Source organism: Pyxicephalus adspersus, chromosome 12 (genome assembly GCF_032062135.1).
Source record: "Pyxicephalus adspersus chromosome 12, UCB_Pads_2.0, whole genome shotgun sequence".
In the NCBI taxonomy this organism is placed as follows: Eukaryota; Metazoa; Chordata; class Amphibia; order Anura; family Pyxicephalidae; genus Pyxicephalus; species Pyxicephalus adspersus.
In genome coordinates, this window is record NC_092869.1 from 31,808,481 (window position 1) to 31,823,265 (window position 14,785).

At 37.3% G+C, this 14,785-nt stretch overlaps 1 protein-coding gene across 3 annotated transcripts in view; it reads left to right on the forward strand.

Moving 5' to 3' along the window:
• Nucleotides 1-14,785, forward strand: part of SLC38A6 (solute carrier family 38 member 6) — a 62,548-nt gene that overhangs the window by 26,178 nt on the left and 21,585 nt on the right. For all 3 annotated transcript variants that reach the window (XM_072429100.1, XM_072429101.1, XM_072429098.1), the window contains exons 6-15: nt 50-128; nt 934-1,016; nt 1,464-1,522; nt 5,216-5,281; nt 6,444-6,494; nt 9,034-9,113; nt 11,192-11,292; nt 12,539-12,663; nt 13,097-13,241; nt 14,276-14,370. In XM_072429100.1, coding sequence (XP_072285201.1) covers nt 50-128; nt 934-1,016; nt 1,464-1,522; nt 5,216-5,281; nt 6,444-6,494; nt 9,034-9,113; nt 11,192-11,292; nt 12,539-12,663; nt 13,097-13,241; nt 14,276-14,370 — 884 coding nt within the window. The remainder of the gene's footprint in view (nt 1-49; nt 129-933; nt 1,017-1,463; nt 1,523-5,215; nt 5,282-6,443; nt 6,495-9,033; nt 9,114-11,191; nt 11,293-12,538; nt 12,664-13,096; nt 13,242-14,275; nt 14,371-14,785) is intronic.

Sequence of the window (14,785 nt, forward strand, 5' to 3'; positions counted from 1 at the left end):
GTTTTCACTGGATCATTATAGTAATTTATATATTTTATCTTCTTTGCAGCCATGTCTTCCTATCTGTTCATTATCAAGTCTGAGTTGCCAGCTGCCATTGCAGGGTTTATATCAGGTGACCACCATGAGTGAGTATGAAACATATTTAATACTTTAATAAGTAATAAACAATCCAAGGCACTAATTAAAAACAGAATACACATTTAAAAAAAAACAAGCAATGAAATTTGATTTTGGTGTAATACCATCCTTAAATCCAGTGTGGCCCCCAGCAGTATTTCTATTTCACCATTTGATGTCTTCATTCTTCTGGCTGTAAGCTTATAGCAGAACTACTCAATATGAAAAAAAGGAAATTGTGATCAGACTGATTCTTTTTTGCAGAATGGACAAATGTTGTTGTTTCTGGAATAAAATAAACCTACTAGTTTGTTCACAATTACCTGAACTCACTTCTTCTTGCTCAGTCTCTGGTGCTGCAATCTTGACCTGGTCCCCTTCAATTTTTTTTGCCATCATGATTGGCTAGGTCGAATACCATGCCTACATGAGTTTTTTTCATTCCCGGAAGCCTCATGTAAGCGTCTCACTTTTTGCAGCCCATAGAGAATGAATGCGAGCAACAGTAAGAAGTTCAATACTGCTCACTGCCACATGTTTAAATACTAAGTCCTTAAGAACCAGCACAGAGATGTGAGCAGCTAGCAAGGTGCTAATTGCCAAAAACTGAACCAGAACTGCTGTTTTTAGTGCACATATGAACATAGCAAAGGGATTCTGCCTTATGCTTGCTACCTGTTGGCTGAAATATTGATTGTAGTAACCCTAAAGACAAAACAAAAAAGAAAATAAGTCCCAAATCTAAATAAATACATAAACAAGATATGCAAAACCATGTACATCACTTTACGTTTTTTGTTTTTTTTTGTTCAGGGCTTGGTACCTTGATGGCAGACTGGTTTTATTAATCACATTGGTCTGCATTGTGTTCCCATTGGCACTGCTTCCCAAAATAGGTAAGTAAAAAAAAAATCCTTTTCAAAATCCCTTTTAATGGGCTGGCAAGGAATGGCAAAGTAAAAGGGGGGGCCCATACAAATCCACAAGACCGTTTTTCTATTTGAAATCCTTTAATTTGTTTCAGCCAGGGGTCCTGGCTTGTTAAGCCATTTCTTGGGCTGCGGTAGTATGTTGTCTGTTATACAAAAATAAAATCTTTACAGGGGAACATTAAAGGGCAGCCCTTACTTATGGCATTCCATTAGCGACAAAGCTCGTCCTAATTCAGCCCTACTAAACGACATGAATGATCTGTGACAGGCACTGGGCCGGCTGTTATTCCGAGCTGTAAGCTCCAGATTCCACACACTGTATAATAAAACATACCAGAAATGTAAACCCTTAGCCCTGCATTAAGATCAAGTTCCATATAAATTGCTTTTTATTTTACTGTTATTTTACAGGCTTTCTTGGCTACACAAGTAGTTTGTCATTTTTCTTTATGGTCTACTTTGCCATTGTGGTAAGTTCTTAAAATAACTTTTTCTTTTTTTACTTTTTTTTTTTTTCCGAGGGGCTTAAGTGGCCAAAATGACTTACTCCCTTTTCACTTCTTTAATGAGTCCATCATGAACAGCACAATTTTTTTTTTATGTCTCCTAATGTACTTTTATCGCCTACCCCTTTTGTCCTGTGTTTTCGGTCGTAGCGGTTACAGGCAAGAAATAATGAATTTTCATAATCTACTATTAGGAAGTCTTTATATTTTAATGTATCCATGGAGAACACATATCATTTTATACCTTGTAGAAGTATGAAAGGGAAGGAGGCTAACTTGGGCTCAGCCCAAATTTTTCAGCTCTTAAAACGAAATGTGCTGCACCCAGATGATTGTTAGACTTCTGCAAACTGCTTCATGGAGAATTTAAAGTGAACCTGTATTTTATTTTAAACAGTTAATTGTTATTGCACAAGATGCATGTTTTGCGTCATTAGCCAGAAACAACTTTGTTGTGCTTCTCTCTAATTTAGCTTTATATTGTAAGTGGAGTCTGACTCTCCAATGTCATGACCAAGCCTGGTTATGGATTGTCACCCAGTCCATTGAGCATGCTGTTATTAGTCAACGAGTAAGGAGATCAGTGTGTGTGTGACACCAATTTTTTTTTTTTGGGGGGGGGGCTCCTAATAGGGTGTGCTCTCTGTGATTTAAAATCAGAAATGATCCAAGGCAAAGTCTAGCTAAAAAATAAATGTATTAGAAATAAAATGCAACCACACATTAGGTCTTAGCTAATGCCTTAAAAGCACAGTTTTATTGAAGTTTTGCAACAAAGGAGGGTACAGAACCTGCATTTAGCAGTGTGCGAAAAAAAAAAAAAATTATATATATATATATGAAAATAGGTGTTTTATAAGTAGTAAAACTATTTAATAATTAATGTCAGATTTGTGCTGTGTAATCCAAAATTTAGACTTTCAGAAAGCCCTGAGTGCCTGAGAGACATGAAAAAACTTTGTTGAGGCAACTTTGCTTGATTGATACAATACACCCAGGGCAACAAGTGCCAGGGATTTAACTATAGAATACAAAATTTATCCCCAACAACGCTTTACAGAGAGTTCGATAAATTTGTATTTGTTTATGACCAACTTGGGGAGCACATATGGGTATATACTGATTGTATAAATAAGGTTGATATGATGTGACAAATATGAGTGTCCAGATCCCCTTAGTGATAACAAGCCAAGATGAAGGGGGGAAATTTGTTACAAATGTATCTTTTTTTTTTTTTTTTTTTTTTTTTATTACAAACTAACATCCAAATAAACTGGGCTTATAATTTAAGGATATTATAACTATTAGTAATTGTTTTAATGCAGAATGACTTTGGAAACTATATGAATCTACAAAAATCTGAATGTAGAGACCCCATTTCCCAACTGAACTATTTTAATTCAGGTTTGCACAAATCACACTGTTTGCAAATTTAGAGATTTATCAATTGAATGCCTTTTGATGAGGAAATGTTCATATTACAAAATTATCAACAGGACACCTTCAGCTGGCTGTAAAAAGGTTAACCTTTATTTGATGAATTGGGGTCACATAACTTGTGCCCCTTCACCAGCTGCTGTGTATATATCACTGATGTGACCTTTCCTGTGACTGGTAGGATGGAGTTGTACGTGCAATATGCAGTCATTATACAGTTAGGCCTGCAAATCTTTTGCAATAATTTATAATTTGGGCAGATTAACATTTTTTTTTCATGCAAATACAAGTTTGCATTTACTAAAATGTTTGTAATATGGCGTTTCTATGTTCTTTTTTGAAAAGCTAGGGTTATTTGCATTCATGTCCATATACATGACTCAGATTTGTTCTTCTCGTGTTCAAGATTGCAGAAATCAAAAGGAAAAATAAATTTAGGCATCTAAGAGGTTATTTTAGTCTGAGCTAGATTAGAATTGAGTTTGGAAGGGCTGGAACCTTTGTCAGGTTTCAAAGTTTTGTTCCACTAGATTTGCCTAGCTGTTGGCTGTCACCTTGTTGGGGAGAGAAGGAAACTGTTCCTATTAGTGCGTTGTAACAACTCACACCTTTTACATACAGAAACTCCTATGCAATCCCAGCAAGTAGCAATGCACATAACTTGCGTTGGTGCTTTGCATTGCCATTCATTCTTAATACATAATACACAATACATAGTCTAAGCTCAGTATGTTTCCAAGAAAACAGCATGCACAATTTATATGTGTGCTGGGCAGTCTATTCAGATGAATGGGCTGTCTTAACACAGTGCATGCCAATGCACAAAGTCAAAGCTTTAGAAGGTGTAAGGCGTACAAGCCATTACCCCCAGTGTGTTTATTGGGACAAAGAGTAAAAAAGTCTTGAACAGGGACAAAAACAACATCAAAACAGATTTTGTAGCAAAGAAAGGGTGAGAACTGTCCAGGTTTTACTAATTCCTTAGGAGAATTCCTTTACTTTTTGAGGAATTTACAAACTGAAATGAAGGGATGACTCCGCAGTGAAGGCAAGAAAAAAAAAACAGAAAAGCTTTTTGACCATCCTGTAAAAGAACAGAGCTCTGTCCCAAACTCTGCTATGTCATATGGGCTTCCATTGGACCACAAGTAGCCATGTAGATTCACATTGTACAAGCGTGGTCCACTCTTGTATTTCAACACAGAATAAAAAAAAAGCAATAGGATTTTATAAAAGAAAAAATAAAAAGTTTGATTTTTTTTTCTTTTCTTTGTTTTAAATAGCAGACTATTTATTTACAGTTTACATCTACTTTATTAAGGTGATAAACTGCAAAAGAAATATTTACAGGGCGATTGTGGATCTAATCGGCTGGGTCTTGAGGTTTTTGGAGAGATGACTTTTACAGATTAAAGTCCTATGTTTTAGTACTTAAGAATGACATATATTTGTACAGATCCAAAGGTAAAGATTAAAGGTAATGTATGTCCCCAGAGGACATGACTAGTTTTCTTTAGTCCTCAGAGTATGACAGTGTTGACACTCTATAAAGAACTTCCACAAGATGAGTGGCAGAGAAGATAAGTGAATGTGTCATTTCAAGGTGATCTAGTGACACATGCTTGAGCAAAGTATAGATAACAGACACCCAAAAGCACTGACAGCAATGGCTTCATGCTCCCAGTTGTAGATGGTAGAATTTCAGCTTTGTGAGCTATAGGTATTAATCAGCTGTTTTATTTTTCCCTATTTATGAATGCATTTCTCTTTGACCTGTGGTTGATTTTCAATTTCTAAATTTAAATGTCCAAAAGTGATCAATAGTGGGTGTAGAATCTTAAGATCTTGGATCAATCATGTTAGTAAATTGTTGCTGATCATTCAAGTAACTGACAGAATTTTGAGACCTCCTAATTTAATTAATGTTTGTTCCAATTTTGGAGCATATGCACATACACTTAAACACTTATCTAATTTTTTCAGATAGCAATCCTGTTAAAATAGATTTAAACCTAGCAAAAAGGCAGCCAGGTTATTTATTGCAGAAAAGAAATACAATAAAAAAACTTACCTGCTTGCTCCCAATTTTTTTTATAACATTCACTTGTCCTGTGTACAATAGGTTTAAACATACAACAATGCATACACATTTGTGTTTTAACTTTTGACTTGACTTACCCTTAAACTAAATGTTTGTATATTTTTTTTATTTTTCCTTAGGTTGTGATTAAAAAATGGTCCATTCCCTGTCCCCTGCCTTTGAACCATACCATGATATACATGGAGGTAATGGCATTATTGCAGTGTATGATAAAAAAGTACTTTCTGGTATGATGTGTTTGTTTTAGGTTTTTTCAAGGGTTGCCAAACAATTTTTAATGTTTTGGATGAGAAAGGCTTTGGTTGCTTTTGGTGTCCCCCATCCATCTTTTTTTTGTTTTGGTGGCCATTGTCACCAGAAATGGAAGAGATAGGAAATCTAAAATGTATTCATCCAGGGACAAATGTCTTAAAGGAGATTCCCCCCCTCAGTTTCTGTTGTGTCTGCAGGACACTTTAAACTATTTACTCTTTTGACTAGATGCACTTTAAATTGTCAGAGATATGAGTTGCACAAATGGATTCCTTACCAGTTGGGGAAATTGGGTAATATTTTCAATATTTGACCTTAGAATCAAATTCAAGCTCCTATGCTTTGCCTTCAAATCTCCCCACAGTTTTTGACCTACTTCCCTTTCTGACCTGGTAGAAAAATCCCCCCCCCCCAGCCACTCCTCCAATGACCTACTAATGACTTCCTCACTCATAAATTTGTCACACGCACGGTTACAAGACTTCTAGAGCTTCCCTGACTCTCTGGAATGGTCTTCTTTGTCCTATTCAGCTTACTTTTACTTTCTGCTCATTTAAAAGAGCGCTCAAAACCCATCTTTTCAAACTTGCCTACCCATCTTCTGTCTTTTAAAACCCTCATTACCTCCCTCCATTCCATACCCACCCCTCCTATTGTATGCTACTTCCCCCACCTCCCAGATTGTAAGCTCTTCCGGGCAGGGTCCTCTCCTCCTCCTGTGTCACTGTCTGTATCTGTCTGTCACTTGCTTGCAAACCCTAATTATATATGTGACATTTTGATCAGATTCAAGTTATCTTAGAATACATAGAATGCGTTCTAGGTGATTGCCCGTAGAAAATCGCCAAGGTGGGGGTAATATATACCCATTTGGGGAATAGAATTGTGGGGTGGAGATTGGCGGGCACCTGGCAGATGCTTCACGGTCACCTGTGAAACCTGAGATTCTGGGTATAAGTGGATAAGGTGCAGCAATAAACATCAACTCCTCTCATGAATCCATAACCTCTGATTGTTTTGCAACTTTGTGTTAAATTTGTACCTATCTATTACATATAGTCTAAAACACAGTTTTTTTTGTTTTGTTTTTACCAGGTATCCAACAGCTCGGAATGCACACCTAAACTTTTTGCATTTTCAAAAGAGGTGAGTTTGGGAAAAAATAATACTAGTATTGAACCAAGAAATGTTTTTAAGCTGGGTGGGAAAAATTGTAGGCAGATGGCAGCCCCCGTATTGTGACCCAACTTTTCATTAACTACCCAAAAACTGCCAGATGGTTACTGAAAACTGCCGGGTGGTGCACCCATCTAAAAGGGCTGGGGGAAAACTTAATACATGGTTACTTCATTTCTGCCTTTTTCTGCTGTTTTTGATTGATTTAAATATTTGATAAATGGGTAAAGAACATACTGATACATTAATAGTAACCATGAACTATATTTTTGTATTTCCTGAGTTGTGTGCCACCATCTGTTGATCAAATGAATACTTACTTTAAATGTCACACAGGGACCCTAAAAAATGATAAAACAAACACTGGAGTGATCAGACAATTGTGTCTGCCATGATGCTCATGAATTGCGCTCCCATTTATCATGTTTGTTGTTCCTAGTTCCTATGCTACAGGTGGGAGGGACAGTTGACACTTGGGAATTTCAAGGCTCTTCCGCCTGGTCAGTCAAGCAGACACTTTTAAGGCTCGATGGTAATATATAAGGGCAGTGCAATAGAAACTCCAATTACAATATAAACTATTTAAAAGAAACTTGGTGAGGGCATTAGAAGGCATATGTCAGCAGCAAAAGGACTGGGTAGAGATTAAGTGCAGGGCATTATCCTTTCCTGTAGCCTTTCTAACGACAAAAGACTGCTCAATGCATGAACAAGCTCTGTACATACAGCACCATTTTGCTCTATAGAGAGGGGAGGAGGGGAACGATGGAGCAGCACCCCGCTGCATCCACCAGGACGGATCCATGAACGACGAGCACTGTACACAATCCAGATACTGGTCCAATATCAGCCCCGAGACGATTATCAGACGAGAATCATCTGACGTGTGTACGTAGCTTTAGAAAGCAGTAGAGGTTGCAGACAGTTATTAGAACAGATTATTGAGGTAGGTCTATGTAGTTAATTGTTATCTCCTACTGCTGTGAGATTTAACACTTTTGCCAATTTGTCAGTCAATTAATTGACTACAACTACTACAGTGGAGATTTTAGATTGCTCGGTAAGGCTGCTAAAATTACCACTAATAAATTGTTAATAGAAGCAAATGATTGGTAAACAGGTAAAATAAATTTCTCTCTATGGAGTAAGCGGCACAAGTAGCTGGCAGGAGCATCACTCACTATATTTGTACATTCTTAAAAGGTTTTTGGTGCCGCCAAACCTGTGCGCCAAAATGAAACCATCTACCCTCAAGTATAACAATGATGTAGCCAAAGCACAGTGGCAGTAAGGGACAAAGAAACCTGATCAGGGCATCTCGCTCTCATAGATCATCTTAAGTGGCCCTTGGCATAATAATGATGATGTACCGATATGGAGGCTGAGAGATCTTCTGATCTTCTGAACTTCAAAAGCTGGCACTATCCAGGGGGATAATGGGCCCCCAGGGGGAATTGGGTTTCACTGAGCCTGACCGATGGTGGGATTTAAAATGTTGGGGACATTTAAAAATGTAATCCAAGGATGCTTGTTCTTGTCAAGCCTGATTTAACCACAGTCTTTTATAGTGGTGTTGGGTTACAAACATAACACAATGAAGTGGCTTTCTTTGGTTATTATCTGGGATAGAGCTACCTGTGCACAGTAACTGCACATAGTTTGTCACAGCTGGATAAGAGGAGTGTGAAATTTGTTGTTTGCCATTATTCTCTTGTTTATCTTATTTGCTGATAAGCTTTGTGTCGCTGTGCCTGTTTCTGATGGAGTTTGTTAGCTGAAGTGGCTCTGTTGCCATAGAAAACAACATAAAACCAGAGCCACCTTGTCAAATTCTTTTGAGCTTTTCAGTGGGCAGTTGAATGTGTGTCCAAGGCTTTGTACACGCGTGCAATATTTGTCCTTCAAAAGGATCTTTCATGATCCTTTCCAACGGCTAACGACTGCATTAAGCATGAACAAGTGCTTTACATACAGCATCATTCTGCTCCATAGAGAGAGGAGGGGGAGAACGACAGAGTGGCACCCCGCTGTGCTCTCTCCCCTTCACTTGCAGCACTGTACACATGCAAGATTCTTATCTAAAATTGGCCCTGAGCCGATTATCGGGCGAGAACTATTGCACATGTATACGTAGCCTAACTGCTACTAGCTATCCCATGGCCTAGATAAATGAGACCCTTCACAGACACAATCATTTGATAGATTGGCAGTTTGTGGAACTTAGCAATAAAGTCAGTTCTCAATACCAAAGTAAGCCATATAGAAGAGTAAAAGAGGCTTATAAGGGTAATCATATATGTCTTGTTGCGCCTGCTTCTAGAGAAGGCTTTTACTATGTATAAAATGTAAAAACCATGACCATAACCATTCCGGTTGCAAAGGCTACTAAACCTAGGCAATAAACATTACTTCTGTGTGTTGTCAGGCTATTAGGATACCTTGCTTCAGTTCATTTGCATCTATATGTCACCATTTACATTTAAACATTCCCATGTGTCTCTCATTTTAGAGTGCATTTGCATTACCCACCATGGCCTTCTCATTTCTGTGCCATACATCTGTCCTGCCCATTTACTGTGAGCTGCGAAGGTAGGTTATATGCACACACGCAAAAGCTACTTTTCATTTATGTTTTTATGTTTTTCATATCATGTCATGATGCTCATTATTTTTAAGTTGCTTGTTATTTTCAATGTTGGGTTATTTTGAAAAGATTAGGTCCAACATATGATTCTTGTGGATTTAATTATATTCCTCCATTGTTGTTCTTAGTCTGATTTAAAGAAGTCTTATTTAAATTATTGTTGGCATTATTATTATTATTATTAGGTAAAAAGCACAGTGGAGGTGTGTCTTTAGTTATATATCTTCAGCTTTAGAAGCTTTAAAAGCTAAGTTTTTAGTGTTGGAATATCAGTGCTATTAGTATTTGGTGTTATTTTCCATGGTGCTGCTCCTGACTGGGAAAAGGTATGGATTCTGCTGCAAGAATTTAATGGAAATAGTTTAGAAGTTAGGTTAGTGTTAAGCTTAGGGATTTAAGGAAAAGAACATGAAGCCTGATAGTGACTTACATCTTCATCAATTTTGCAACATCCTTTCAACAAACAGCACTTTGGAATCAATGACAGAGTGCTATATCCTTTGCAGCTGACCCATTTCACAGACTGAAGGGTACAGTTGTCCGGGTCTAGATCCTCTTTAAAGAAATGTGTCATGAAAGAATATTGGAGGCTGCAATTGTTGATCTGTCTGAGAAGGTTAGTCCTCTGGCTGTCATGTGGCTTTAAAGATAACCAAGTTGCTGACTTAGAATAGGTAAAGAAGTAATTGTTTTACAGTCATTTTTTTTCAATGTCTATGACTCCAAAATAATTGGTTCTCAGAGTCAGGCAAGTAGTGTCTTCAAATGGTGACCAGCAATGGCTAACCCCGTATATTTTCTTGTGACAGAGTGCGTATACCTTTAACTGGCTTTAGTAGAAAGGAGTAAAACCCCTCCCAGCCTAATTTTTGCAGTAAAAAAAGATGCCTATAGAAAAGTTAATACTGAAGTCTCCCACTATCTAAACCACTGATCTTCCCTGTTATGAGAGACCACCTTCTGAACACACTACAGAATCCAACTCCTCTAGCAGGGTCAGATTTCTGAAACCTCTGCTGTGTCCTTTAGTTAAATAGAGGATGGCAGGAAATCAGTGGTTCAGGTGATGGGAGAGACAATTGTCAAAAATGCTCGAAAATGTGTCTGCTAAAAAGATAGAAATCCTGGCGGCAGAATTGCTGAAAACTTGGCAGTCATGTAAAAGCTACAAAGCAGAATTTTAACACTTAAGTCATATTCCTAAATCACTAGCAAATAATTTTTTTGTAGCAACTGATCGCTAAACAAATATCTCAAATCATATGCAGTAAGCTACGCAATTAGCATGTAGTAGTCATTTTTCTCACGTCATTACACAACAATTCAATTGGAATTCACGCACTGGCAGTTCTCCTCATTCTGGCATTGTCTTCATATATCAACACTTGAGGTTGAGGCTATAATTTAGTAATGGGCTCCTACTTTGTGGGTTAAATCAACCTGGAGTTTGATAGGGACCCACTTGCTTTATCACTTGGCCAAGTGTGTAAACCAATAAAAAAGTTTACTGCTGTTTATAGTAACTAAACCAAGCAACAAGTTTGCTCAGACTGCTTTTCACTTGTTTTAAAGTAGAACTGCAGCAAAAACATTTTTCTAGTTTTTGAGTGCAAATGTGCCCATATCCTTATCAAGTTTTTATTGCTGTCTGGGTCCCCATTGGAGAAATTCACCCTCTGCCATGTTAATGGCTATAACCTGGGTACGTTACAAGAATTCCAAAATTTTAGTTACCTCTGGAAGCTGGATAGAAGTGATATCATCCAATCAGGACACATTTTGGCCCTACAACCGTCAAAGGCGGTATTTTTTTTCTCCTTTAATAAAGGTAGGCATCTAGAATGCATATTTTCCGTTTTCATCAGGACAGGAGATGTAGTGAAATCCCACTAATAAGGAAACTGACAGCAATAAAAAAAAACTATTCTAAACTTTACTTTCTCCATCCAAATTCTACAAAAACATTTCGACTGAATTTATGCTGTAAATCCTAACTTGGTTTTGTCTTTTCTTTACTTTACAGTCCATCCAAGAGTAGGATGCAGAATGTGGCAAACCTCGGAATATCCCTCAGCTTTATTGTCTACTTTATTTCTGCACTGTTTGGCTACCTCACTTTTTACGGTACAAACTCTACAAAACAACAAGCGTGTTTGTGTTAAGATACTGGTATCTTACCTAAAGCCCTATTTCACTTTTTGATTTTGAAATTTACCGGAGGGGGCGGGGGATAGAAAAATTTAAAAGAAAAAATACAGCTGGCAATGTATTTACCTAACCTATTTCTGATGCTGTTCCGTGCAGCCTCCCCTTCTTCATTTAAACCACCCCCTCGGAAAGGTCATTTATCCATCTTTGGCTTACAAGAAAATATTCCTGGGAATGGCACAACCTAGGTAAGGGATACCATTTTCTAAACACATTCAGGACCTGCCATCTGGCAGGAGGAAGTCCTTGCATGGCCGAAGACTCTTCTTAAAAACATGTTTATGTATGTAATAAATGCTGCAGTGCTTCAGGAAAGACAAGGAGGGTCTAGGGTATGAAAATGGAATTGGGCCTTAAGTATTATATCAGTGTTTTTTCTGCCCTATGTTAAAAAAGAAATGCATCAATAAAATATTTTTTGCCAAATTAGAATGTAACCACAGACCATGTAGGAGAGGTGAACACTCTTACCTAATAGGAGCAGGTGGTGATTAAATTAACGTATTCATTACAATCAATCACTATTTCCTCCATAGTGGGGTGTTTGCTCTGGGCTTTTGTCCCTCTATTGTGATTAAGGCAAGTCAAAGATCATGACACTGGGTACCTTTTAATAGGATCAGAACTATATGCAAAGTTCAGTAACCAGAAGTAGCCCAGTCAGAAACAGTCATGTGCCATTCAATATGTAATTTACCAAAATGTGGCTGATTTCATTACTCCATACAGGTGTCAGTGGTTCCAGTGTTTTAGCTGGGTTATTACTTATTTTAAAACCCTTATTCTGAAAAACTCAACAATCCACAAAGACGGAATGAACTTCACACCATTGAACCTTGGGGCCTCTCCTGTTATTTTCCTAAATGTAAAAAAAAATTAATAAATAATCCAGTTTAAAAATGTTCCACTAATATTGTATCAGATGGTGGGAAGATCTAAAAACATTAATGCAGTGATCTCACTTTTACAAGTCATTTGGTGATTTAACCCACCAACATGTTTTGAAAACTTTTGAATACTAGTTGTGGGAATTCAGATCTTTAAAATATAGCAACATATTGGCTGCTTTTAATTATTCCTCCAGTAATCATTTCTTCCAAATGGACCCTATTTGTTCCATGTTAAATTTCACATTGTTTATCGCTGTTGTCTTGTGTTATAGATAAAGTTGAGTCGGAATTGCTTCAAGGATACAGCAGATTCCTCCCTAATGATGTTCTGATTATGACCGTCAGGCTGTCCATTCTACTTGCTGTCCTGCTGACTGTACCACTTATACATTTTCCTGTAAGTAAATTGTTATAGTGGGTACAAATATAAGGTGGTACTCTGCCCATTTTTCCCTCTGCAGCTGCTCTATTTTTTTCTATAGAGGTTGTTGGGTTTTTGAGCTAGAAAGCTTCTGCTGTAAGTTTTCAGAATAATTTGCCCCACAGTGCCTTCAGCTACAAAGGTCAAGGAAGGCTTATAAAGCATGCTTAATAGGAATGTGTAAATATTTGAATGCCCATACCATGGTCACAGTTGCCTGCAATAACTAAAATTCTGCTGTCTCCTGATCCTAAACTCAATTGTGCCTCCCAAACTGAGCAGCTAACTTCCATGGGTGGGAGAAAATGGGTTATCTAGAGAATTTCAGTGAAAAAAAAGGGGGGTCAGTGATATAGGGAAAATATGAACTCCTTAATTGTCTACACACTGTTTCCCTTTAATGTTTTAGGCCAGAAAAGCTGTGATGATGATGTTCTTCTCGAATTACCCCTTCTCATACATCCGTCATATATTTGTGACACTGGTCCTAAACATAATCATTGCACTCCTTGCAATATATGTTCCCGATATACGGAATGTGTTTGGTGTAGTAGGTGAGTATTTGCAAATTAACTTGGCTGTAAAAGGATCTTGAAACAAATCTAAGTACCAGCACAGAAACATAAATGATAATTTTGCCAGCAAAACAATCTTTACCTGTGCACTTAACTGAAATTTCGGACAATTATTTTACTTTCTCAGCTTTCTTCTATGAATTACAAGACATTCCTCCTCTGTATAATGGTGGTAAGGAGTGAATGAGGTGCTTGTAGTAAAGATTAGGGGAGTAACCTAAGGTGACAATGTTGCTGAATGAGCGATTGTTCACACCCCAGGATAGGAAGTGTGTTCGTGAAAGGGTCATCAGGTAGGAAAAAGCAGCCACCCCATCTAACAAATAGTAAGCTGAAGAAAAAAAAAAAAAAAAAAAAATTTTTTATATATATATATATATATATATAATTTAATTTTTCTTTAACTTTTAATCCCACCCACCCTATACATTAACACTAAATACTTAAAGGTCAATTGACATTTTCAGACAAACTTTTAAACTATTTAGATGAATGAAGAATCCAGCCAAACACCTTTGTGTGAAGGCTTATGCTAGGAACACACGTGCAATGGTCCTCGTCCGATAATTGGCTCAGGGCTGATATTAGACGAGAATCTTGCATACGTACAGTGCTTGACGACGATCCATGGACGATGGACGACTAACATTCGTAATGGAAGTAAAGGGGGAGAGAGCACAGGGGTGCCGCTCTGTCGTTTTCCCCCTGCACTCTTCACAGAGCAGAACGGTGCTGTATGTACAGCTCTTGTTCATGCATCTTGCATTTGTTTGTCGTTTGAAAAGGAATGTCAAAGATCCTTTCCAATGACAATTATTGCACATGTGTAGATAGCCTTAGACCCATGTCCTACTATGTGCAACTACAACATCCAATAGCATTCACATTTCAGTTTACTGTAGTAAATGAGTAATTTTGGTTGATCACTATGTATTATTGCCCTTTGCCTTTTCCCAAAAAAAAAAATTGCTTTATAGAAGTAAGGTTTAAAAATCTTTTTGTTGTCCGTTTAGGATCTACAACTTCGACATGTCTTCTGTTTGTGTTTCCTGGACTGTTTTACTTAAAGCTCAGCTTTGAAGACTTTTTATCTCGACAGAAACTTGCGGTATGTTACTATTTTATTGTTCAACATTTTTTTAGATTTGCTTTTGCTTATTTTTCCATTGATTCATAACTTATTACAGAAATATTTTAAATTGCATGTTTTTTGACACATTAAGCTAAAGCAAATATTTTAGTTTGACAACCATAGGATGATCCCATTGATATTATACGATGGGTGTTATTTACCAGCATGATAACTGTAAACTGCCAGTAACAACTTGACATATATGTTTTGCTGGAAAGTTGTTCTTTAACAGATATGTTTTAAAAAGAACCTGTCAGAGAGAAGTAATAATTCATGGTTATGAATTATCCTATAACAATCAACAAGTGCTGGCAAATCCTAATAAGTGTAAATGTTACTCAACCTATACTAGAAACCATCAAACATAGTTGAAAGTTGTATGCATGAATTT